The sequence below is a fragment of the Ipomoea triloba genome, chromosome 14 (assembly GCF_003576645.1).
Source record: "Ipomoea triloba cultivar NCNSP0323 chromosome 14, ASM357664v1".
Classification (NCBI taxonomy): domain Eukaryota; kingdom Viridiplantae; phylum Streptophyta; class Magnoliopsida; order Solanales; family Convolvulaceae; genus Ipomoea; species Ipomoea triloba.
In genome coordinates, this window is record NC_044929.1 from 19,383,405 (window position 1) to 19,410,377 (window position 26,973).

Sequence of the window (26,973 nt, forward strand, 5' to 3'; positions counted from 1 at the left end):
ATAAGGGAGGAATTATCCTCAAAACTCCAACAATACATGAACAAGGACAAGCATCTTAAACCCCCTTAACTAAAAGCTCTTTTCCAAGAAGCAATAGTTAAGTGCAATTGTGGGTGCCCTATTTTATATCCTAACTCCCATCAAGACATAAATATAGCAATGAAACAAGCAATTTGGATCCTTAATCACAAGCATCAACAATATAAAACACAATTGCAACATAAGTCATAAAACTCAAATATAAATATATCATTAAAGCATGAATAACTAGGCATAATAGGTTCATAAACACTTTTCATCCAAAAATCCCTAAGTTGTTTTAGTCAATCATGGCTAGTATTGAATTCAAAGCACACATGTTAAAGAGTTTACAAGAAACTAAGAAAGTAAAGGAAAAGGGGAAGATATTCTCCCAAATGTAGCCTTCCTAGCTTTTCCTTCTTGCTCCAAAGCCCTTGTAGCTCCTTGAGGTGACTATCTTCTCCCAAAAGTGTGGATCCCTCCTTGAATTCTTGAAGAGACAACACACCCTTTCACTCACTCCTTTTTGTCTCCAAAAAACACAGCTCCCACTTAGGGTTTGAAGGGAAATGATGTTATATATAGTTGGGGTGGAGAGTGAGGGCAAAATAGAGAATTCCGAGCATTAAAAATTGCATATCTAAGGATTCTTGATGTGTCGAACCATTACAGAGCATAAAATATGGCATTCTGCCTATTCTCGACGCGTCCAGAATCCTCCTATGACACTGATCCAATTTGTAGGCTGATTTTGACCCTTTTTCCATCCGATCTACACTTTGATATCTTCATAAGAGTTGTATCCCTTGAAGTCTTCTTTCCAATGATGCAAGAATCACTTGAATTAGACATTCCTAGACTGAGATATGATCAAAATACTAAGATGTCGACATACTTAGCGCGAATTATAACTCTTTGGTCTTTTGACCATTTTTCCTTTCGATCTACACTTTGATATCTTCATAAGAGTTGTATCTCTTTAAGTCTTCTTTCCAATGGCGCAAGAACCACCTCATTTGGATATTTTTAGGATGAGATATGTCGAATTACCGAGATGTCACCATGGTTGTGCGAATTACAACGCTTTGATCTTTTGCTCCACTTTTCCCTTGTTTTGTTCTTGTGATCAAATCCATTGAAAGTGCCACTCTTTGGCTCCCTTGGAAGTATTTTAGCCACCTCTTTATCATCATATTGGCTCCCTTTGACACCTAATGCATCCAAATGTATGAAAGTATTCATCTTTGCTTCAAAAGCTTTCCAAATCTAACTCCTTGCAAAATAACACAATTTAGTCCTAATCTCATGAAATTTGGAATGATCTATAAGCAAAATGAATTAGTAAAAAGAATAAAAATATAAACAAATAAATACTTATTAGTAAGATCATCCCACGGTGATATGTGCAATACTTTTTAGTTAAAATATAATAGTTTTTATAACTACTTAGAAAATTATTACATCTTAACTAAAAAGTATTATATGTCTAACGTGAGACTATGTCATACAAGACTTACTCAATACACAAAGGTTACGAGTTTAATGTTTGTTAACATCTTTGATCGAGCCTGCCACATGGAGTTTTCCTAGTGAAATTTACTTTAATCAAATTTAGCTATTAAGTATCTTTATACTTGAACATTAAAATTTCACGAAAAATAGTATATTGTTGGCGAATAAGAAATGGTCTGACTCGCGTTATTTACTTATTTTGCATGAGATATGAAAAATATACAACTAAACACTTTTTAGAGAATAGTTCACCAATTAAATGATGAAAGTGACAAATAAAAATTCTGAGATATATACTTATCTTAAAGTCATCAATGTTATAAAATATTAACAATAATTGTGATTTTACGAAGAATGAAGAACACTGAAATGGGGAAGGAGAAAGCACACTGCAATATTATTGATGTTTTCTGGAGTGATCTTTACAAGGGGGAGAGCTGATTGTTTATACTGGCATGGAATGAGTAAACAAATATATATATACAGTAAATTGATATAATTGTTCTAGCCTAATTGGTTGGTCAAAAGGCTACAAGCAAACTCCATGATTCCAGTGTTCCCTTGTTGTTATCTGATGATGGATCAGACCTCTAGCTGCATTTGGATATCCACCATTTTCTGTTTGTTTCATAACACTCCCCCTTGGATGTCCAAATGTTGAACACTATATTGCCTCGTTAAAAACCTTACCAAAGAAAAACCCGGTGGGAATAAAAACTTTGGGTAAGGGAAAAAGAGTACAATATGTGCTCCCCCTGATAAAGACATTATTGAAGATCATGTTTATGTGCTCCTCCTCGTTTCTGGAGATTTTTGAGATGATGCCATACGGATTAATAACGTTCTCCATTGGCCATCATCTTATCATACTCATGCCTCATTAAAAACCTCGCTAGAAAAACACAGTGGGAAAAACCTAGCCGAGGGAAAAAGAGTACATGGTATGTTTAATTATGTATTACACTGGTTGCCTCATTAAAAAACCTTACGCTAAGAAAACCCAGTGGGAAAAAAAAAACTTAGCTAAGGGAAAAAGAGTACAACCATATCCCCAACATAAATTTCAGAGCATAATATTCGTGATTCATTATGCTCCCCCTGAAGATAACATTATTCAAATCCCTTATTTTAAACTTCAAAATGTAGAGGAATTTTGTGAACAATCATGTTCAACTATCAGTGGGGTGAATATATTTCATAATAATTGTGTGACTCTTTTTAGAGCTCACGTGGGTATAATACTGACATCATCATGTCTATTTAATTTTCATAATATACCCACAATCCTCATTGTCCTCTTATAGAACAATGGTGTAAATTATAGTACAATCAGTTTTTGGGACTTGGCATCACGGGAATATAATAATAGCCAGTATCCGAGTAGCTCATTATATATTGGCTTGTCTAAGTAGCCAACCAGAATCATTTATGGGTTAACTGGTGTATAAATTTCTTTTCAAGGAAATACTCGATCTTTCAAGTCGAGATAATATTAAGCTTTCACATACAAGCTTTTCATTTCAAAATCCCCGTTTTTATACATGAGCTAACATCATTAAGCTCTTTATATATTTCATTGATGTTGATACTGCATCAATATTGACTGAAATGTTCATTAGTAACTCTTTATTGGACACACAATGGCACATATTATTCCTTCTTCACGAGGATAATAACTCCATTCGCAACTCTTTAAAGAGTACATAATGACACATAATATAAGCATATTTCTTCTTCAGGAAGAAAATTTCTCAGTCAGTCATCAACTGATTCAGGTCATATTTAGACCTTCATATTGCGATTTTCGCTTTCTCTTATATTAAGAACTTTCAAATCCATCACGGATTTTTCAAATATACTGTCCAATGACCCATATTTATGCGGTCATGACTTCAATCATATATTATCCAATGACCCATTTTTATGCGGTCATGATATTTATTAACTGCATATTATTCACTGCCAATGATATAATCAGCGAAACTTATTGCCATCCATTTCTGATGAGGATATGGGAGAGTATAACAATTATGGGTATCTGTGTAAACCCATGAGCTCCAAGCCTCACCTTTTATCACATCATTATTCTCTTTTGTACCAACACCTATTCAACAGTGTGTACACATAATATAGAGAATAGCGAGCTGAGCTATTTGCCTTCCTTAATTGCTCATTTTATTTATCAATTAATCAAGGCACTTCTTATGCCTAATTCTGGCCAGATTGAGCAATTATAAAGGCAATTGAGTTGTCGACAACATTTTCATAATTTTCTCCCATATCCATAATAATTCATGGCAATTTCAAAATCAACCAGATAATAGTCATTTCCCATCAACATTTATATCTAGTTGTTTCGCATCCCAGTATTAATTATTTGGTGCACCACTGGGTATTTCGTCCTTTGACGAATGTCTCTTTTAGACATCATTGATAGATATATCAATAGATATATATTTGGCAGGAATTAATAATCTATTGAACATTCAGTTCAGTCAATCTAGTATGTGGATTTTTGAAGATCTTTTCATTTTATGAAATTTTCTCGGCATTCAAATTTTCAAAATAATTAATTTGGGCACATATCTCCCCCTAATGCCGTGAAAATGATCTTCATGCAGTCTGCGTATCAAATGATCTCGTATCATGGGCTCTAGATTTTTATACAATACATGGATATTTATAATCAACATGTATATCTAGCTTATTTAATAGCCCGTAGAGATACGCAATGATGTGAAAATAAAATAGACTGCATATTAATAAAACACAGATTTTGGGAAATGTCCAAATTTTACCACGTACTAGATGTAAGTAGATGGTATTCATTTTATGCAGTATATCAGATTTTGATAAAAACAGTAGTATATCAATTTTGATCTCCCCAATATATAATTTCTATTTAAGCATGCTTAATATGGGAGACTACTATTTGACATACATACAATGTCCAATATTATTAATTCAAATCTGACATTTCAATATTTAGCCCAAAGTGACCCAATTGCTCATGTCATAATTTAAAATAATTTGGGTTTTTAAATCGTAACATCTTATATACTCAAGCGTATATGCAATCATATAATGTATATGATATGATAGATACAGCAAATACATAATTTAAAAGCAATAATAAGTGGAATAAGAAGTAAGGCATATATGATTCCACATTATATCATAAAGTGCCGAAATAGCTTTAATCAAAATTAAAACAATTAAAGTGAAAAACACTTTACTTTTATAATAGGATGCCAAGCTAATCCATTTTCTCAATTTATGAGAAATCATCATCATCATTATCATTATCATCACATATTCAGGATGATTTAATCAGTCGTGCCAAAACTTAAAATTATTCAAATCAGTAAACTTTTAGTTTACAATAAGATTGGCTACAATGACACTCTTTCTAATGCAATATAATCATGAGGAAAAGAGGAGAATTTTGCAATACACATTTCTTCCCTGATATTGCCTTTGTAAAAGAATTCTCAATTCATGTCTTTTATAGTCTCAACATGACATTAGTCATTACAAATATTCAAATTCAATAAATTTCTATGAGACTTTGGAGGGAACAACGCAATACAATTTTCAATAAATTTGTTCCTCCAGGCAATAATATATTGGCTCATTCAGAGCTTTCAATCATCTCGTACTACCAAACATTGTAGTAACAAATTCCTCATCTTTTCAATGTACAGAAACACTTTGCACTTTTAATCATTGTATGTGTGGTTGCACTATCCACAACACATACGTTTTTCTCATTCCTTTCTTGATCCAATCAAGAGTGATGATGTATTCATTTGCTTCTTTGAAGCATATATCCTTTAAGGATTAGACATCACATGATTTATCATGGATCACATCCAATTTTCTCCATATGGTATTTAATTTGGAGATAGCATATGCCAAACAAGCATAATTATACAATTTTTATCCCATGATTTTGATAAACATATCGAAATATATTTCTTTTATAACATTTGGGATAAACTTTATGGCCTTTAGCATAATATTAATTATGCCAAATTTTATTTCATGCTGATTCACATAGCCATAGCATGAGAGAGCAATTTGTGACACAAATTAATTGTCCCATAATATACATANCAATATTTTATATTTCAGATGCTCTCGAAATTTAATCATCAATTGGATGCAAATATATAGATCATATTTTTATCATGTCATAATAATAATTTTAGGGAAATATGATCAGTGATTGATAATATTTTATCATATTTAAAATATTAGAAAGCAGCAAACCTTAACGGTCAAAAACTCCGACATAATATTTCAATAATTATTTTCTGTTATGCTCCGCAATTGTCTAGAGTTTGCATGCCTTGATGTCAAGGTCCCGAAAAACACCTATAGCATTCCAACCATCTTGACAGAATGACGGGGACCTATAAATCAAAACAAATATCATCATCCATAATAATTACTCCATTATCTATTATTATATATATAATAATATATAATTCGCCGAAAGTTATGCTTATTTAGCTATTGGCATATGTATATACTACTTAGTATAATATATATATATGCATTATATATAAGGTGGTGGGGAATCCCACTACCTCAAGTAGTATATATAATATCTTATATACTTATTATATATGATATAATAATTTAAATAAGTGGGAGAGTGGAATCATGTCTCCCTGTCCTTTTCTTTGCCATGCTTCTTTATGCTTTCCAGCAATAATCAACAACAGCATACACCATCGCCGGTCACCGGGAAACACCGCCGCTCAAGATGTCGACGGAAGAGCACCACCGTCGCTGCAGACGCATGGATTGCTGTGGGCTGGAGCGGTGGAGCACGGTGACGGTGGCAGTGGTATGGTTCGACATGGTGGTTGCGAAGGCGGCGTCAGTGGAGCGGAGAGACGCCGCTGCCGTTCAGTCGCCTGCTATGCCGTCTCCAACTGCCGCCGCTATCAGTCCGTCTTCGTTGGAAGTCAACCGTCGTCGCACCATCGACGCAACAACAGATCGGAGGATGTTATCGTGGATGTGACAGTGGTGTCGGCGGCAGTGGCATCGCGGTGGTGGCCGCGGCGGTGCAAGGTGCCGGCGTTGGATTGCCAAGATAGTGGTACGGAGGTGATGGTTTTGTGTGTTTTTATTTTATTTATTTTCATCTTTGGTCTGGCCGGAAAAAATGGTGACCACCAGGAAAAATTGGTGTTCACCGGCGAATTGGATGGGTTTGGTTTCGGAGCACTTTCGTGCTGATAACGTGTTATAAAATATTAACAATAATTGTGATTTTACGAAGAATGAAGAACACTGAAATGGGGAAGGAGAAAGCACACTGCAATATTATTGATGTTTTCTGGAGTGATCTTTACAAGGGGGAGAGCTGATTGTTTATACTGGCATGGAATGAGTAAACAAATATATATATACAGTAAATTGATATAATTGTTCTAGCCTAATTGGTTGGTCAAAAGGCTACAAGCAAACTCCATGATTCCAGTGTTCCCTTGTTGTTATCTGATGATGGATCAGACCTCTAGCTGCATTTGGATATCCACCATTTTCTGTTTGTTTCATAACAATCAATTCATTGTTAGTGGGGATTGCATGCATCAATGGTTAGATTTGTCATCCTACATGACCGGCCACCCATTCCACCCTACTTATCCTTTCAAAATATAAATTGTTAATATTTATCTATTTTATATACTAATTAAAATACAAGTCTTAATACGCCCCCTCAAGATTAAGGTTCTCAAAAGAGAATATTGAGCTTGTCCCTTAGAAGATTGAATCTAGAAATGGTGAGTAATTTGGTGGAGAGATGTTTGCCAGTTGGTCCTTTGTAGAGATGTAGTTCACTTGTACCTCCTTTGATGCTACTTGTCATGATCAAAGTGAAAGTTTATTTCTACATGCTTAGTTCAGACATAAAAAACATGATTTGCACATAGATACGTAATATCAAGATTGTTACACTAGAGTCGAGGTAATTTTGCTACGGTGAGTCCAAGTTCACAAATGAGAGCAACTAACCATATTACTTCTACTCAGACATCTACTATAGCTTTGCATTCTATTTTTGTTGAGGATCTAGGCACTATCTTTTGCTTCTGACAAGCCCAAGAGATTAAATTTTTTCCAATGAAGATAGCAAAGCCACTAGTGGATTTAGTCATCCGGGCACCCCACCCAATTAGGGTCCGAGAAAGCATGAATATCTTCAAAGTTAGATTTCGTAAAACGTAGTCCGTAGTCTAGAGCCTCTTTGACATACCTTAGAACTCGTTTGAGTGCCACCCAGTAGTGCTCAGTGTTGGTCTACTGATGAGAACAAGAATTTCTATGTTTACAAAGTACAAGAAGTGAGGTATTTATAGGGATAGAAGAGACACTCCTAGCTAGAGCATGAGTAGTAAAAGTAAAGTTACAATAATATACTGAAATAGATTGGGAATCATACACATGATAAAATCCTAATATGGGGAAATAAAAGTATATTAAAATTTTATAATTTAATAATATATAAATTCATGACTTAAAAAAATGTATCTACTATTATATTTTTAAACCACTTTAATATAATCTTGATTTTAATATAAGACAATGATAATATTCCTGCACCGCACATAGAACAACTAATAATGATATGGAGTAATAATAATAGAAATAATTGTTTTATATTTATCGACTGCTTATCTATGAACTGATTTACTTATTATGAGTTAATTAAGTGAAGTGTGGGTAAAAAGTTTGGGAATAAAATTTAAGAAACTGAATTGGATTATCCAAGAGATAAGTAAGTTTAATTAGAGTGTTTAAGGTAGATTAAGCAGCAGAGAAACAGAGATTTTGATAAGACATATGTACGGTGAGAAATGTTAATGTGATGTGTGAGTTTGATTGAGGGAAAATAGAAAAATGCATTATTGGCACTGAATTCAAGTTTCCAACTCAAACCGCACTAACTAGTTTTGACTATAATCACCAATGCATAGCACCCTGCCCCTCTTTTACTGTTCAATGGGACCTTCCTTAACTCGCCTGCCTCCCTCTAACTTCACTACTTTTCCTTCAAATAGTAATATTGCGGAGAATTCTTTTTCCAATTTCCTCACTATGGAATAATTATAATAATTCTTTAGAAAAAAAAAAAACACTTTATTCATTATCTTGTTCCATCAACATATGTGGTTTGACTATAAAAGTTTTGTTTTCTTAAATAAAATATTTTATTTAAACACGTGAATGAAGCAAAAAATTCAAAAAATCCACCATATTATATATCTTTAGTTAATAAATTATGTATATATTATAATTAACAATTTAACTTATTATGTACCTTCAATTAATAAATTATGTGTCTACTAAAATTAACATATTACGTACTTTTTAACTTATTTAACTGGAGATATATAATCTAAATATATTTTAGATCATGACACAATATAAAGTGAACCCTATTCTATAGTATAATTTGCACAATACCGCACTCTTATTAATCAAATTCAATTTGACCCTATCAATTAATACCCATAGAGTACTCGAGTCAAATCTGTCCCAAACCTATTTAAGAGAGGAAAAAAAAAACTACTAAATATAATTATCACTAACAAGTGAAAGCGAAAGTGTGTGTGGTATACATATAGTTGAAATCTATAGTTTAAGGGTTTTCGACGCAAAAATAAAATAGGTATCAGACTACACTGTCAGTTGCTATGCATGTTGTCGACTTGTCCAATAATCAATCGCGCTACTGCTAGTAGCACAGGACTGATCACCGAATACTAATCATTTGAATGAGATGAAACAACCAGTAGTTGAAGCATAGTACTTTCAGACAGCCTCATACCCAAACTTCTCTACCATCACGTAAATATATGTGAAACCAAAACTTAGGAGATTTGATGAGATATCACCTCAAATTTCCATTTCCATAAAACATGAAAAATCACGTTTTTTTTTTCTCAAACCTGTCCACAATCCCATCTAACCTGTGTTCTTTACAGGGCGAGAAATTTGTACACAAGATGAGTGAGTACTAGCTCAAGAAATAAACTCCGCTAAAACATTTATATTGATATATCAGTATCTGAAACTGTATGACAAGATATACATGCTGTTGCCTCCCTTGTAATATGCCTAGAGGCAAAAGGGGACTTGCGAACAAACTAAGAGGGATCCCCTGCTATGTCAAAAGGTGGTAATATTACCGACGGACGAGGTGCATCCTATTTGTATTTTAAGCTAAGCTGTTCAGATGTACTACAGTTCACCACCAAGAAAATGGGAAGAAAAATCGTCTAGCTGGAAAGAGTAGAGAAAAGAATTACGGTACCTGCAAGAAAATAAGTAAGGAAGAAGTTAGAAGCAAGTAGATCCAGGCATTTATTGTGCTTGTTATGTACTTATGCCATATGAATGACCTAAACTCTGAAACAATCACAGACTTCAAAGAGTACAACGTAACTAAAGGTACCATGAGCAGCTACAGGTACCAAGAGCAGCTACGTATTGAGTGTAATCTCTCTACAACTCTACTATATACCAATTATATTTCTTATGTTAATGGGGAGGACTGGAAGACTAACAAATACGGATAAAAATCCTTTTAAGGATTAATACATACATGGTTATCAGATTTTTACAAGCAGCCATGCTTTCTGAAATGAAAAGAAAATAATTTCTGTAGTTCAGAGCTTACCAAGAAAAGAAACTCCCAAGACACCAAAAGCATGTTAGTAAGGCAGTTTCTTTCTATTGTTCATGGACTGTCAATATCCTCAAACGATCTTCTGGCAGACAAATCTCTATAGACCTATAGATATATTGCAGCTTCCAGTAGAAATACATAAAATAATTATGGAAGAGCATCCGCATATTTAAGTTTTTTGAAAAGTAATCAGCTTTTTTTTCACACAATCACTACCTCTTTAGTCTTTACTCTACTCAGAATCTGAATCAATACTTAAATATAATCTTGGTCTTACAGCTCGGCGTTGCCGAGAGATTGAAAAAGGGCTATCTGATCTTTCTCTAGTCTTCTTGGATTTATTATTATCATTCATCCCAAGGAGCAGAGAAGCTGCACCAAACAAGAAAACTATATTAGTTTATCGAGAAGCATAATACATTAGTTCAGGTCACATACCACAGTTGCATAACCAATCTCAACTATGGTAAACTAAAAAGAAAATAAAATGCAGTAAAATAATGAAAATGCCATGATTAGTGATTAGTTATATAGACCTACCAGTATCAGCTAATGAATCCAAACTGCCACCACCATCCTTGGATTGCAATTGCTGCACTGAGTTAAAGCCATTAACAGCAGCAAGATCACCATGACTCCCAATACCTCCAACCCCAAGCCTAAGTGAAATCAAATCTTCATTTCGAACACCATTTGAGACGTCTGGCTGATCTCTCATATCAATATCTATGGCTGTATCTGATGGCCTTGTTGGCAAAAATATCTGAAGTGAATCATTACCATCAAATGACAGGGGATTATCAACTAAGCCATCATTTATATCCACAGTAGGATGACCAACAAACGATTCAGGTACAACATCAGCAGAACCCAAGGTGGTATCCGTGGTCAACCCATAGCCATTAACACCAGTAGGACAATTAACGGAACCATGCTGCACATCAACTAAAGAGCCAGAGACATCTGGATCAGTATCAAAAAATTGAAAGCCAGGACCACCCTGGGTATTGGGGAGTGAAGACCACATAGACATTCCAAAGTCGTCATTGCTAACATCAAAACGATCTAGGCATGAATTGCCTCCATTAGCTAGAGGTGGGTCTTCATTGTAAGGATCTTGAATTCCTTGTTGAAGTGAAAAAGAGACTGAGCCAGCATCTGTCCTATTATTGGTGTAGACAGGTTCTGGAGATATTAGCGGCTCATTTTCTTCTTCTGAATCACTTAGGACAATAACTTCAGCGTCCCCTGATGGAGCAGACAGATTTCGACCACTAAAAGCATATGCTTGATCAATATTATGTGACATCGATTCAAGTTCAAATCCATTGGGGGTTGAGAAATCAAGGTTTGCATTTCCATCCTGATTTACACTGGGGTCCTCCCCTTCTTTGCCACTTCCAGTGGCACTGCTACTAATAATATCCTGTCCAAGCATTTCAAAATTTTCTTGTAATAGGTTTCCTGATGAATATGCCTGGACATCAGTAGGTCTATTGGGTATCCAATCACCATTGGCATCTTTTTTCCATCCAACTTTCAGACTTAAATGGCCATCTGAACCACATTCCTGCTTGACCTGCTTAAGAAGTTCAGGCCTCAATTTGGAATCTGCATCTGAAGACATACATAGACTTCCATCAGGTAAGTGCCACTGCCCAAGATCCCCAAGACTCCTCCGATCACCTTCCACCTTAGCACGCCAAGAACCATCGGGTTTCACCTCAATCTCAGTCACATCTTCTCCACAACTCTTCAACTGCATGAGAGTGAGAGAAAGAGAGGCAAGAATTATTTAAAATGAAATAAAAAGCACATTATACATGCACATCTTGGATAAAAATTGGAATCAGGAAAAAAGCTACAACAAACTATTACCTTTGAAGCAATTCGATTGAAATATGGGTCAATGATTATATGCTCCAGAGAGTAATTCTTGAGGCAAATAGGGCATTGCCACTGCAGCACAACATTTGTCAAAAATATCACCCTAGACTGAAAATGGAAATCTAGGGGAAATCCAGCATTGATAGCAGAAAACTGACAGAGATGACTCTTTTGCATAGTGAGTTACCTTCCTTGACCGTTGATTCATTTCAACAAAAACCTCAAGATCAAAACAGCCCATGTGAACACAGGGCTTGAATCTTCCAGCAACCTTCATCCTTGATCCACTCATCTGAAGCAGCAGATTAGAAAATGAAGATATTGCTTAGATATAGCTGCATTGAATAATGATAACATATGCAATAAAACCATCCTTATAGGAAAATAAGAAATTTTATTTATGACTAGGGGAGCCAGCATGCAGAAGGAATGCTTGAAAGTAGTAACACATTACATTCTTTATTGGTAAAGGAGAGCAGAATGATTTAAGTGTTTGTTTGGCCTCTGCTGGAAGCTCCTAGAAAAAGAGGCCTTTACCCCATAGTGTTTGGCCAATTACACTTTTTGGAGTTAACAAACTCCAAACTAAACTGTCCACACACCATACTAGCAAGGCTACAAAGCATAGGACCCATGTAGTCACTAATATCATGACAATGCAAACCGACAAATCCATTTTTCTTCAGTTTAGAGCTTATGCCAGCCACCTTGACAAGTTACCTTATATGAAAATGGATCTCATTATCTAAATCATTTGAGACACTCAAATGGGAGAAACGTTAGATGCAATATCAACAGTATGCAAAGGGACTTGACTCATTCAAACTTGTCAGGTACACGTGGAACTTGCTGTCTTTCTGGAATTCCACTCCTCAATCACATAAACTTATAACATTGCTTGAGTCAAATTAAGTTAATGGTGAGAGATGTAGAAGTCCAGGGTCATATGGATGAAGCTGAGGTATAACAACCCTTTATCCACAAAATGTTGATTCTTCCACAAAGTAATGAGCATAACAAATATGTAAACCTCACTATGAGGCCAACTTTACTTCTTTTTTTTTTTTATAGGAGAGGATTAGAGGGAGGAAAGGGGCAGGCAGCCATGGGGGATTTGCATTTGTTACAATCACAAAGTTTATCTTCAAATATTTATTTACTTACAGGACATCGAAGGTTCACAGGAATAGAATCAGCTACAACTTCAATATCACTGTCACTGTCAGCATTTTCTGTGGCATTTCCACCGCCAACACAACGGCAAACACGAGCAAGAGCATCTTCAAAAAGCTCACCATCCGACACTTTAGGTATACTACTAAGTATCTAAAAGAAGAATTAAACACAGAATAAGAATCATAGAAAAAGTTGCTTCTCAAACAGTATGTCAACAACAAATCTTCCAAGTTCAATGTCAGATGTAAATTCATTTTCTTGACAAGTGATGAAAAAATGTTTTACAAGCTAAACCAAAAATAAAGAAGGCAACAGCAGAAGTAAATATTTCACTATCTTCAACCAAAATACTGTACTTTTTGAGACAACGGTCAAACTAGAAGTGACCTGTACTGAGATTGCCACACAAGTTGACAGTGAACAACTAAAAGAAATGTACTAGACTACTAGTAAATTCACTTGCTACTCACTACCACCAGAAAATAGCCAACCAAAAAGCCCAAGCAACATAACCAATAGTAAATTCACTTGCTACTCACTACCACCAGAAAATAGCCAACCAAAAACCCCAAGCAACATAACCAAACAAACAAAGAATAATAAAACAAAACAAAATACCTGTTGGACAGTACGCCGCTTTACAATTCTGACACCTAAACAGAACACACGAGCATCTCCACCTGTCAGGGAAATTTTATTGATTCCATCTCTAGTGTATGCTGTTAGCTGGAAAAACAGTAAAATAACTGAGACAAGCAACTAGAAAACCAAATGCAATTCAGTATGCACATAAAAAACAAAAGTATCATACATGTGAGAAGAGGATGGGTAAGAAACATTTTCAAAGACAATACTACACACACCGCCACCACCACAACCAACCCCCACCCCCACCCCCACTGGCCCACCCATCAAAACAAAAAATGAGGTCAGTAGTACATACAACATGAAAAAAGAAACATAAAGAGAAGCAAGAACAAACTCACTATGGGTCCATCATCTCGACCATTATTTCCTAGCAATTGCGACACAGGTCTATTCATTGCACGAACAGCAAAACCTGAGGTAAAAATGAAGTTACTAAAGCAACTAGAGGTGAAACAAACTAAAAGAAAGCAGGCTTGAGTTCAAAATTCAAGATGAATTATAGCACCCAGTAGCATTGGGGAACCCAGACCAAACTGGAGTTAATTAGGGAAGTCTATACTTCAACTTGCGAGAGCTTCATATGATTTTAAAAGTGAATCTTTGTAGAGCATACCATTGATCTGCAGATCAGCATACTGAGGCCACTGCATCCTAAATTGAACCTTGTCATTGAGGAGCATGCACCAAGCCTGATAATAGCAGCCATGATGAGTTATGAGTAAATACACATAACAGCTTAAGATGGAAATATAGTTCAGAACTCTTATCAAACCTGAAGATCATATTCCTGTCTAGTCAACATGTCTTTATCAGTTTTTGTAAGTTGAAATGTTTTCTCAACACTCTGTACAGGGTTTGTGCTGCAATTTGCAAATGCAATTGAGAATTGTAAATGCATAGCACACAGGAAAAGATGTAAACAGGATGACCATGATAATAGACAACACAAAAACTTAATATATAATGCATTTCACAGTGAAATGATATCTTCTTGAAGAATAGAGGAACTGAGGATATAGAAGCTCTTGAAAGAGAAGCAAGGCAGAGAATGGTTAAAGATGACAGCACCAAAAATTCAACTGAGGGCGCCATCAAATGAAAACAGTTGAGAATAGCAGTATATGACCTACAACTCTACAAGCAATCTTTTTAAAAAGAACAGTTATCTTCACTAGTAAATAACTTCATAGGAATTGTGGCCAGTAATATTGAACCACATGCATCTAAAACAATTTTGAGCCAGAAAGGGGGGGAGGCAAAGGGATGGAAAGCAACTTTTCATAGAAGTGATCAATAATCCTTTACATTGGCAATATAAAATATTTACATAAGATCAACACAAAAAGCAACAATTTTGAACCAGAAATATTGAACCACGTGCATCTAAAACAATTTTGACCCAGAAAGGGGGTCAGAATGTAACATATTTACATAAGATCAACACAAAAAGCAACACAGCAAAAGAGATTAGAATAAGGGTTAATATGGTAACATTTTGTCTATATTCTCAGTTTTGAAAACAGAAACATGTTTACATTTTGTTCAGATGGAAACTAAAACATTAAAGTACTCGGTTTCATAGTTTGTCCATAAAGGAAATGGAGCGCAAAGATGAGGCTAAATGAAAGGTATGGAAGGAAGGATGATTAAAAGGAGTGGGTGGATGGGGATATGGGGTGTGCTGAAGGAGGGGATGGTGGTAAGTGAGGTACTCCAGGCTAGGTGGGAATAACATGTTGACCTTGGGCGAAACAAAGTATAATAGTCAAATTAGGCAGGGGGGGATGGGTTATATTGGATAGATTGTGGATGGCTAGGTGGGTTGAACTGAGGTGGATGTGGGGTTGGTCAAGAGAAGTTCAGTGGGATGGGATTAGGTGAAATAAGTTCCAAAGTGGGTGGGGTCAACAAGATGGGGTTGTTCACAACACCATCTATGGGCACTTAAGTTAATGTGCTGTGCTCACAAATAAGCAACACAACCATTCAAATAGTGGAGAGGTATATCTTGTCCAAACTCCAAACTCCAAACAGAGAGCTCCCCTTTATGGGAGTACAGCACGGTGCTACAAGGCACCATAGATTTATCCCAATATTTGTAATTTGAAAACAACATATTTTTTGTTTTACAAAATAAAGACTAGCATTTCGAAAACATTTAAAAAGAAGAAGAAGAAGAAGAAACTTCCAATGATTTTTTTGTTTTCATTTCACTGGATTTGAAAACATAAATAGAAAACAGTAGAGAAACAAGCTTTAGGAGATTTATATGCATAAATCAGACACTTACCCATCAGTTGGAACATGTGTAATAGCCAGCTTAACAGGATATAAAGGATTTGCTATTGTCACCCAAAAGCTGCACATAGAATTAAATAAAGAGATATTATAAGCATCCAAATCAGACTAAGCACACGACTAACCCATGCAGGCATAGAAATTCGATTATAAAACTTCAAAGCATCCAACTCTTTGTAGGCATACAAGCAGCCAAGCATCCAAGTGAAATGTTATATAAGATACGGAGTATGTAAAACCCAATCTTGAACCATACTATCAAGCTATCATCTAGACTCCATATTAAATGATCCTGAGACAATCAGACAAGGCTTTTGAACGTTGATTATCACTTGCTTCTAGTTTAACAAATTTATCTACTACTTAAACATTCTAGACCGTTGCATATTAATAGCAATGCATGTAATTAATATCAGATTAATTAGTAAGGAATAAAAGAATAACTGGAAAGCATGTCACTTACGGATCAGCACGAGTCAATCTGCATAGTTCACAATAGAATGTTCCAGGTGGTATTGGTGGAGTACCGCTTTCTATGGCTTTCTCTGGTATGATAACGCAGCTAATATGTTGCCACACATGGCATTTGGGATCTTCACACTGCACATTAAGTTTCATTATAAGAAACCAACAGAATAGCAAGATTAAAAAAAATGGTTAGTATTCTGAGACGCATAGCCACACACATAAGACAGGAAAGAAGGATGTAGTACCTTAATCATAGACTCGGTTTGTAAGGAGCTTCCACAGGGACAACGAATCTTATCCATCTGGTAAGGTTCTTCTACCACCTCTTCTTTTAACTTGACATTGCTGCTATCTGAGACTCCCTGCGATTTTGATGCCAAGTCAGGTGCTCCAGAAACCTGCATTTTCCTGGAAACAGCAAGGAAACATAGTTTTGTGACATGACAATATATGTTAATGCCAAATATAAATTATCAGATTATAGGACATCACTTCCAAGTATAATTAGCAGTCATAAAAGGGCAAAAATATTTAGGAAGTTAAAAGACATGTTGCAAAAGAAGTTCCTATAGAAGACTTCTTCCAACAATTTAAAATTGATATTTCAATGTAGTATAATCAATATTTTAGCAAATTAGTCATTGGAAGGAAATTTGAAAATGTATACATAATTGAATCTTAGTCAATAGTGCTAGTAAGACACAAGTATTCCCACTAAATGATAAGGTAACTACCAAATAATCATTAGAATGACATTGGTAATCTCAAAAAAATACTATATAAATGTGTGGTACTTCTATATCAAAAATATTGCTAATAGTGAACAGATTCTGCTTAGTGTTGCTATGTTACAGAACAAAACAAGTTAACACATTTTATATTCATAATTATCAATTACTAGAGGTTATAAAGGTCATAGTTCAAAGAAAATTACAGCACACCTGTAAATGTCATCCACAAGTTTTGCCACCTCTTCCTTGCCAACAGTATTTTTCTTTGTGCAGGCTCCTGAAACTGACAAAGAAGAAAAAATATCCACATAATTATACTGGAAAAAAGAAAGCAGAACATGGAAACCCTACAACCATCTTCCTTCCAAAACAAACAACAGAAATTGCAAGGTAGAGAGGTTAAGGTAATTTGGCTAAGTTAATAGGATAGCTGATATTAGAGCAGATTAAAGGAAATTCCCTTACCTGGGTCATCAGACAGAATAGCTAGTAGTCGGTCCACGAGGTCCTACAAAATTAATACAGATGTCATACATATGAAAAGCCAGAGTAACTTAAAGCAGCAGCATCATACTGGAACTAATATAGATAAGCAGTGCTCAGTGTTAATATTTTCATTTAAAAGCTAGCACACCATAAACATCAATTTATTCATATGTGAGTATGGAGCTAATTGACGATACTAAAAATGGACAATGCCAGCACAGTGAAAAAGGCCATCCGACTTCAAAAAATTTCCACTCAGTGAAGTAGATAGGTGAGGACACGAGGTCTACTTCAAAAAAGCTAACAGCACAACAGTAGACAACACTACTAAAAATGAATGGGTAGAAGAAAAATATGGAAGGTAACAGAAGGTTTCTCAAGCAAGACCACAAGCCATCTAGAAGCAAACGCTACAAACAAATGCCTGACAACTTCAGCTTTGAGTACCAGATTGCTACAAAAAATCCTATGAGAACAAACACAAGTGCCTTGTAGTCTGAAGAACTAATTCCCACATCGAAAAGATAGGAGGGAAAGGGTAAAAACAGATAAGATGTAATATAATTCTAATGTTCACAAGTGAGGGAGCTGATCAAAAGAATAGCAAAACCTGCTTCTTTCCTTGCTTTGAAAGACCAAGTTGAGTGAGAACATCCTTGAGTTCCTTTATCCGGAAATATGCCAGCTTGTCCTACAAAACATAAGATAAGCATTCACAAATCCTTCCAATTAAAGCAATTAATCTTCAAAGTTTAGCAGCATAAAACCAATAAAGGACACTCAGAGGACTAGAGTCTAGAGGAGATAGATGATGCAAAAGCTATAGGAACAAAATTTTAAATTAATTTTAAAATTTAAAAAAAAAAATCAGTATGGAACCAATGCACACCCAATTATACTTCACTATTCAAAATTAAGATAAGTTCAGATATTTGAGAACTCCTGAATGTATTAAGGTTGATTCTGATTGTACCAGTCCATATTCTCACATAACCAATTTACCATCAGCAATTCGCATTTCGCACCCTAATAAACATCTGATGAGATTCCAAATCAGATTTCAAGTTTACACATCTCTTCCAGTCTACTCTTCCTACATGTCCTAGGAAAAACCACATATAACTCTCAACGGAGAGTGTGCCCACTCTTATTCAACCAAGAAGAAAAGAAGGATACAATGGAGGACATCAGCAGAGGAATAGGAATGGAAAATGCTGGTCTGAAAAATGCCCTACCGTAATTTCTAGAAGACAAAATATTCAGAGTTTACACAAGCATTGGACCAAAGCTTACCATATTGTATCCCTCTCTGTAAGGATAAGAATAGATGGAAGTAAGAAAGGAATTTAGATGAGTAAAGAAGCATGCTTCCACCTCATTTCCACAAACAAAAGACATGCATTTGCATTAAAAAACTAAAATAAGTTGAACAGCAACTCACTAACTCTTATTGCCCCCAATACTATTAATAATTTTGCACCCCAAACTTCACACTAGACCACACTCCAGACTCCACACTAGACAAGCACAATACAGGGCATCTAGTTCTTATATTTGAAGAATAGTTTCCATTAATGAAGGCATTCACAATTGAATAATCTAAACCAACTTTACTTCATTGGTTTTAAACCTTTACAAGTAGACACTCCTATTACATTCTTGATCTATCACTTTTACTACATGCTAGGACCTTTTTTCTACTCGCAGAAAGAACAGCATAAGTATACAACAAAAATGCAGGGCACAATCATCACCATAAAATGTCAAGATTCACCTATTTTTTTCTTCATCTTTTTAAAACCACAGCCAATGTGGACATGAAACAATAAAATCAACAATAATGAGAGAACAAAAACATGCACATCTGAACACTTTCAACCAGATATACTTTGGGGATTTCAAAAGTATAAATATCATTTATTGCCATTCCTATTCACTGCTTACACTGATTTTCCATTCTTTTCAGCAATAACAACGCAATAGTTAGCACACACTGAGCTAAGCTTGCTTCCACTAATAAAACACATTCGAAATTCATGACAATAGTAAGTGGCTACTTTACTAAAATTTAAGATATGGCCAGATGAACCTGCAAAAACTACACAATCTTGTACTCAAAAAAAAATAAAATAAAATAAAAAATACATACATATATATANCTCTCCTGGAATCTATAACACATAAAATGCCCAGGAGTGGAATTAGAAAAAGAAAAGGAAAAGGATTGATTGCTAAGAAATATGTAGAATGAAACCAAATTGAATTGGAAAACTTGAAATGAATGAACAAAATTGAATTGAAAAGCTTGAAATGAATGAACAAAATTGTACTTTTAATATATTAAAAATGTATTTTTTGATACTTTTTATTTTGATCTACACAATGATATGCCTGACTTTGAGTGTATGAACTCTAGAGTAGGAAGAAGAAGAAAGAAAATTGAAAAAGGTTTTAGACTAGAGAGAAATTAAACAGAAAATAAGTTGAGATAGAATATTATTAATATGTGCTATTACACTTAGGCTACTACTATATATATACATGTTAGTACTCAAAAAAAAAAAAACATATATATATATATATATATATATATATATATATATATATATATATATATATATATATATATATATATCACCATACTAAATTCTTGCTGTTGTGAAATGTATTCCAGTTGCCAAAAGTTGAAATGAGCTTGTTTCAGTAATACATCCAAATTTTATTTATAATTTGCTAAGAACAAGAAGCAGAGGGGCAATGCATAACAAGAAATGCTTAAAGGTCAAAAAAGAATATCAGCAGTGGTACAAAATGAAAGTTCATGTTAGGAAAAGGAATCAAGTGGTAAACCAACAAGTCAATACCTTGCAGCCAGCCACCAAATCCATCTCTACACCCCTCTATGACGATGGAGGCAAGCAAGTACTCCTCGGTCGTCGAATAATCTAATTGTTCACCCAACAAAGCAATCAGCTAATCGGAAGAAACAAATTAATCCAATCCAGCAAGGAAAAATCACGTCAGAACACAGTTCCGATAAATTCGATTGAAATCAATTCAGACAATTAAAAAAAAAAAAAAACACCAATCAATAGGTCAAAATTCCTATGAATTCACAAACAATTCAATGAACATAGAGTGATGACGATGATGAGGCACCTGGAAACGCGGAATAGATGAAATCCTCTAATTTTGAGGGTTTTTGAGTGACCTAAGTCGGACTTGTGGTCTCAGACGCACGCCGACTAAACCTACTCTTCTCTCTCTCTCTTTCTCTCTCTTCCTCCACCTCCTCAGCAATCGTGTTGCTTTGCTAATTTTGACCCGAATGGAAGAAGGCGAATCCAGTATTCTCCTCCGTATTACGGCCGGGACATGCTTCTCTCAAATCTGGTTAATTTCGCACAATTAAATCCGGGTTTTGGTTCTCTACTTTCAAGTGTACCTGGCATTTACCACGCAGCATCTCTTTGTTTTTAGTCTTTCTGGTCTTTAACTCTTTATCTTTGCTGCGCTGTGGTAATTTTTGGGTGCATGATAGTAGAGAAATTGGGGGTATAAATAGTATTTTTCCTTTAATGGGAATTTAAAAGTGAATTTTTAAAAATAATATTTTATTATGGGTCACACTTGTGTGAAACCGTCTCACGGATCCTTATTGGTGAGACGGGTCGGATCGGACCGAATCAAAATGCAAATGTCATACTTATATGCTCAAATGTAATACTAATTATGAATACAATTTTTGTTACTTATAAGAGAAAAAGTAATACATTTTTCATAATAAGTAATGTTGATAAGTGTCCCTTACTTATAAGGAAAATTAGTTTTACACGCGCATTGCGCGAATGGATTAATGCACAATGTTTATATTTAAATAAATATTTGAAAGTATATCAATACAAGATTATATAGGAAAAGTTTATACATAGGTAATTGAATGTCGAATTTGTTTATTTAAATATGTAACTCAAAGTATATGAATCCAAGATAATATAAGAAATTCATTATAATTGTCACTAAAATAAATGTTTGCAACTTTGTAAAATCGATAATCTAAGTACTTGGTCTAAAAATGATAGTCTAAATAAATACTACTTTTGGTTTGAATTTTTCTAAGTATTCTTAATTCTCTTTTGAGTAATATTGTCATTGTCTTCATCTTTACTATTTGTCATCTTCCTTTTTGTTGGTAGTGTGTTATCTGCGATTGAGTTACTGTTGGTAGCATAGATGACAATGTCATGCAATGAGATTATGATATAAGAGCTATGGACTTTCCTTTAGGTGTTTTGCTCGGGGTTCATTTGGTTCAATCATTATTGTTGAATGAGTTCTTGTGGATAAAGAAATCCATAGTTTAAGAAAAAAGATTAAATTAATTAATAAAAATTTGAAAATTTTAAATATGGTGTATTTAAAAGATATTAAAAGGTAGTTTCTCGCTTCAATTTGTTGGGTAATAGGTTATTTGAGTACTTTCATTGTCAACAAATCCCCCAAGTAGTTAATATGATTGGTTTCAAACTATTCTTTTTTTTTTTCATGGTATTAATAAAATACTTGGTAAATAAATATATAACATTATTTTGTATTATAACTTTGATATTCAATTACAAGATAGTGTAAAAAGAACATAATGGATAATGTAATGAATATCAATTGATGAATTTTCTGGATATTTTTCTGAGAATGAAAAGAATAAATAAATGCTGCGAGGCATGGTTTGGTTTACCCTACGAGGCTAGGCTCTAGTCTCTTTTGACACCGGTCCCGTATTAACCACGGTTATCTTATTTTATTACCACAAAGTTATCTGATTCAAAAAAAGACAAGCAAAAAGAAATACGGGATTTTATGCGATGAAAGTCAGTCCCTCTGCACTCTAAAGATCGACGGATTCATAGATGCATCAAAGATGATGATGAGGAAACCTAATGGTCGCAGGTTCGAGTCCTGCTATACCCAAACCTACCTTACACTCTACTATGAATAAGGATGCATAGTAGCCTTCAAACATGACTCTTTGGCCTTTAGACTCGCTTCGGCGACTTTGCCCTTTAAGTGACAAGGGGGGGATGAGGTAAGGCGTAGTATAAGAGTGGCTCGGTCATCGATAAGCCTCTCCTTATTCATTCTATAGAGCGGGGCTGCGGACCAACAATCCAGCAAAAGGGCTTCAANCACAGTCTATGATGGACCTATGCGCCTACTCCGCAAATGGGAAGATAGAGAACTCTCCCTACGTAGGGTGGGGAAGATAACTCGGAATAGGCTAGAATTTGAATAAAAACTTGGTAAATAAATATATAACATTATTTTGTACTATAACTTTGATATTTAATTACAAGATATTGTAAAAATAAGATAATGGACAATGTAATGAATATCAATTGATAAATTTGAATGTAAATAATCTTTGCATGAGAAAAAATAAACACAATAAATTATATCTCTTATTTGATTTAATTTTTTGATAATGAATAATTTTTTCAAATAAAGGTATTGTTGACACATAATTCTAAATTAAAGAAATACATATGAATCATTTTTTGTTGTAGCTACTATTTTATTTAATTTAATAAGAGTAAAATAGAGTGAGAAACTTAGGGGGGTGTATTCAATCATGACTTTTGTATACTTTTAAAAACTTTTAAAATGATAGATTTTAATAAACTTTTATTGACTTTTATAGAGTCGTTTAAAACTTTTTAAAACTCTGTAAGACTCTATAAAAGTCTGTATAAAAAACTTGCATAAACTTTTATCAACTTTTTTATTTTAAAAAGTCTACAAAAGTCATTAAAATTCTAAATTGAATACATCCTTACAAACTTTCATAAGCAATTCATAACAATATTAAACACTAAAATTTATAGTTATAGAATTGTTCAAATAAAATATTTAAAAATATAATTACTTTTTCTTGAGAAATTAATATTTTTAAAAAATATATATAATTACTAGTTGCATAAAATAAAATAAAAAGTAATAATATATATAAAAATTATATTTGATATACTACTAGGCATCAAGCAAAGAGCTATTATTTGCAATAAGAATATGGGACTGCTAACAACAACAAGGTACTTCTTTTTGTAGCCTAAAATTCCTATTGCGAACAATAGTTCACTATTCGTAATAGCATGTTATTAAAAAGAAAAAAGAAAAAATATATTACGAAGAAACATATGAATATTATGACAGATATAGTAAAAATTGACGGTGATAGATAAAAAATTTACTCTATTCATGTATTTAGGAGAAAAACTTTAGAAGTTAGGGATAAAAACTTCATAGAAAAAAATCAAAATATACAAGCAACAATGAAATAAAAATAATATTATTTTGAATTTTTAGAGGAAGCTTGTAAAGTGTAGGAGAGAGAAAAAATTGATAGAGTTTAGGTATGAAGAAAATATAGGATAATGAAGAAAAAATAATTTATTGAATTTAGGTATAAGGTTTATAAATTTTAAAATTTTAAATAAGGAGAAAAAAATAGAGTTTAAAGAGAGAGAGAGAGAGAGAAAAAAAAAAACCTTCAGAGTTGGTAGAAAGAAAATTTTGAAATCTTGGGGTTGGGGGTTGGATTTCAACTATTTATATTTGAGAAGGAAAAGTATATAAAAGTCTACAGAAGTTCTAAAATTAAAAAGTTCTTACAAATTCATAACTCTTTGAATACCACATGACTTTTAAAAACTCTTTAAAAGTTTTAATTGAATACCACATGACTTTTAAAAAAACTCTTTAAAAATCTTGGTCGAATACCGCATGACTTTTAAAATACTCTCTAAAAGTTTGAATTGAATACCTCCAAACTTTTAAAGTTCATAAAAGTTTTTAAAATTCTATGAAAGTCATGATTGAATACACCCCCCTTAATTATGTCAAATTTGATTGAGATGAGGTTCGAACCTAAGACATTTCTTATAGAAATTAATGGGTAAGTTAAAAGTTAACGGAATATTAACGGAGAAGAGAATATTTAACGGAAAACTTAACGGATAATCATAAAAGTAAGGTTAAATTAGGTAATCCATATTAATAATTTGATTAAATAATTTGACCGCCATTTTTTCTACCCATTTTAGGCCTAACTCTCTTTGGCTCTTATTAGGCCATCTCCAACCATCTACACCAAATTCTGCAACAAATTCTGCACCAAAAGGAATATTCCCAGCATATTCTTACACCAAATTTTTTTCATCTCCAACCCATTACACCAAATTTTACACCAAATTTTATTTATTCAATAAAATAATTTGTTTTCTCATAAATTAAGACTTTTTATTATCAATAAATATTTTAATATAAAATATAATTATAATGCAAATATTATTTTATTCCAAAATAATAAATCATAAAACATCCATTACATTTAATTTTCATAATTACCATATCGTTCCCACATATGCTCAATTAATGCATCACGAAGCGCATAATGCGCTTCTTTATCTTTGATTTGCCTATGTCGAGCAAGAAACTCTTGAAAGATAGTACTCTCATCTCTACTTATATCAACTTCAGGAGCCGGTGCTTCTCTCCAACTTTGTATATCTGCTTGCTCATCACTTTCATCTTCAATGATCATATTGTGCATTATGATGCATGATGACATTATATCGTGCAATACATGTTTATCCCAAAAACGTACAGGTCCCTTGACTATTGCAAATCGTGATTGGAGGACTCCAAATGCACGTTCTATGTCTTTTCTACATGCTTCTTGCATCATTGCAAATAACTTTTTCTTTGGTCCCCGAGGTTGATGAATAGTTTGTACCAGGGTTGACCATTTCGGATATATACCATCAGCTAGATAATATCCTGTATTGTACTCTTTCCCTTGAATAACATAATTAGCAGGAGGTGCCGTACCATTTGCAATGTTTGCAAACAAATGAGATGCCTCCAACACATTAATATCATTATTCGACCCTGGCAAACCAAAATGTGCATGCCAAATCCACAAATCATAATTAGCTACGGCCTCGAGAATAATAGTTGGTTCTCGACTACGCCCAGCATATTGTCCGGCCCAAGCTGTTGGACAATTTTTCCAAGTCCAATGCATGCAATCTAAACTCCCAAGCATCCCTGGAAATCCACGCCTCTCCCCAATTTCAAGCAACCTTGCAACGTCATTAGCATCAGGCGCTCTTAAATAGCGTTGTCCAAAGACCTCCACTACCACTCGACAAAATCTCTTCAAACTTTCAATTGATGTTGATTCCCCAATTTGAATATATTCATCTGCTGCTACTCCATAAGCCAAAATTCGAAATGATGCTGTTACTTTTTGTAAAGTAGACAAGCCTAGTTTACCGATTTTATCTATCCGTTACACAAAGTAGTTGTCGTGCTCTGCAACAACGTTAGCAATTCGTAAGAACAAATTTTGACTCATTCGAAATCGTCTACGAAATATTGCCTCATTATATTTTGGATTTTCTGAAAAATAATCCGCATGTAATCTTCGATCACCATCTACACGCTCACGGTGAATCACTCTATGGCCAGGAATCGAACCTCCATGACTTGGGTTGATAGCTTGAGTAGCCATAATCTCCAAACAGTAAACCATGGCAGCGTTGTTTTGAGTATACGTACGCAGTAGTGCTTGTTGTTGTGATTGTATTGTAGCAATGATATCAACTTCATCCCTTTGTGAGGATGAAGATGGGTGTTCGGGAGAAGATGGAAAGGGGTGTGAGGGATTCATATCTCAGGATTGCTTTGGTGAAAGGATGAAAGATAAGTTTGCATGTCATGTATTTATATATATGATATGATATCTTCTCCAAATCCCAAAGACAGTTGTTTTCAACCGTTGGATTAGATCACATGCATCTTAGCCCTTAATTGGTATGCATATCCTTCCAACACACAATCCAATACCTGACATGTTATCTTTCCCAAATCCCAAAAGAAATTGCTTTCAACCGTTGGATTAGATCACATGCATCTTAGCCCTTAATTGGTATTTGCTTTCACTCTATATAATAGTGCTTTACCTCTTAATCAGAAACA

The 26,973-nt window shown here is 34.2% G+C and overlaps 1 protein-coding gene and 1 pseudogene across 2 annotated transcripts; both read right to left on the reverse strand.

Moving 5' to 3' along the window:
- Positions 1-9,445: 9,445 nt before the first annotated feature.
- Positions 9,446-21,372, reverse strand: LOC116004276 (E3 SUMO-protein ligase SIZ1-like). 2 transcript variants are annotated; one of them, XM_031244251.1, is made up of 18 exons: positions 21,097-21,372; positions 20,802-20,882; positions 18,548-18,628; positions 17,917-17,959; positions 17,662-17,734; positions 16,966-17,128; positions 16,716-16,852; positions 16,245-16,313; positions 14,727-14,814; positions 14,568-14,643; positions 14,293-14,366; positions 13,925-14,032; positions 13,295-13,456; positions 12,318-12,422; positions 12,122-12,202; positions 10,784-12,002; positions 10,235-10,615; positions 9,446-9,868 (listed from the first exon to the last, which is right to left on the reverse strand). In XM_031244251.1, exons 2-17 carry the CDS (start codon positions 20,823-20,825, stop codon positions 10,476-10,478), a joined length of 2,643 nt encoding a protein of 880 aa, XP_031100111.1. In that variant the 5' UTR covers positions 20,826-20,882; positions 21,097-21,372; the 3' UTR covers positions 9,446-9,868; positions 10,235-10,475. The 2 variants fall into 2 exon arrangements, with proteins under 2 accessions (XP_031100111.1, XP_031100110.1); XM_031244250.1 differs by having other exon boundaries at positions 20,802-20,910; positions 21,097-21,371.
- Positions 21,373-25,321: 3,949 nt separating this feature from the next.
- LOC116004075 lies at positions 25,322-26,527 on the reverse strand (annotated as a pseudogene).
- Positions 26,528-26,973: the final 446 nt, after the last annotated feature.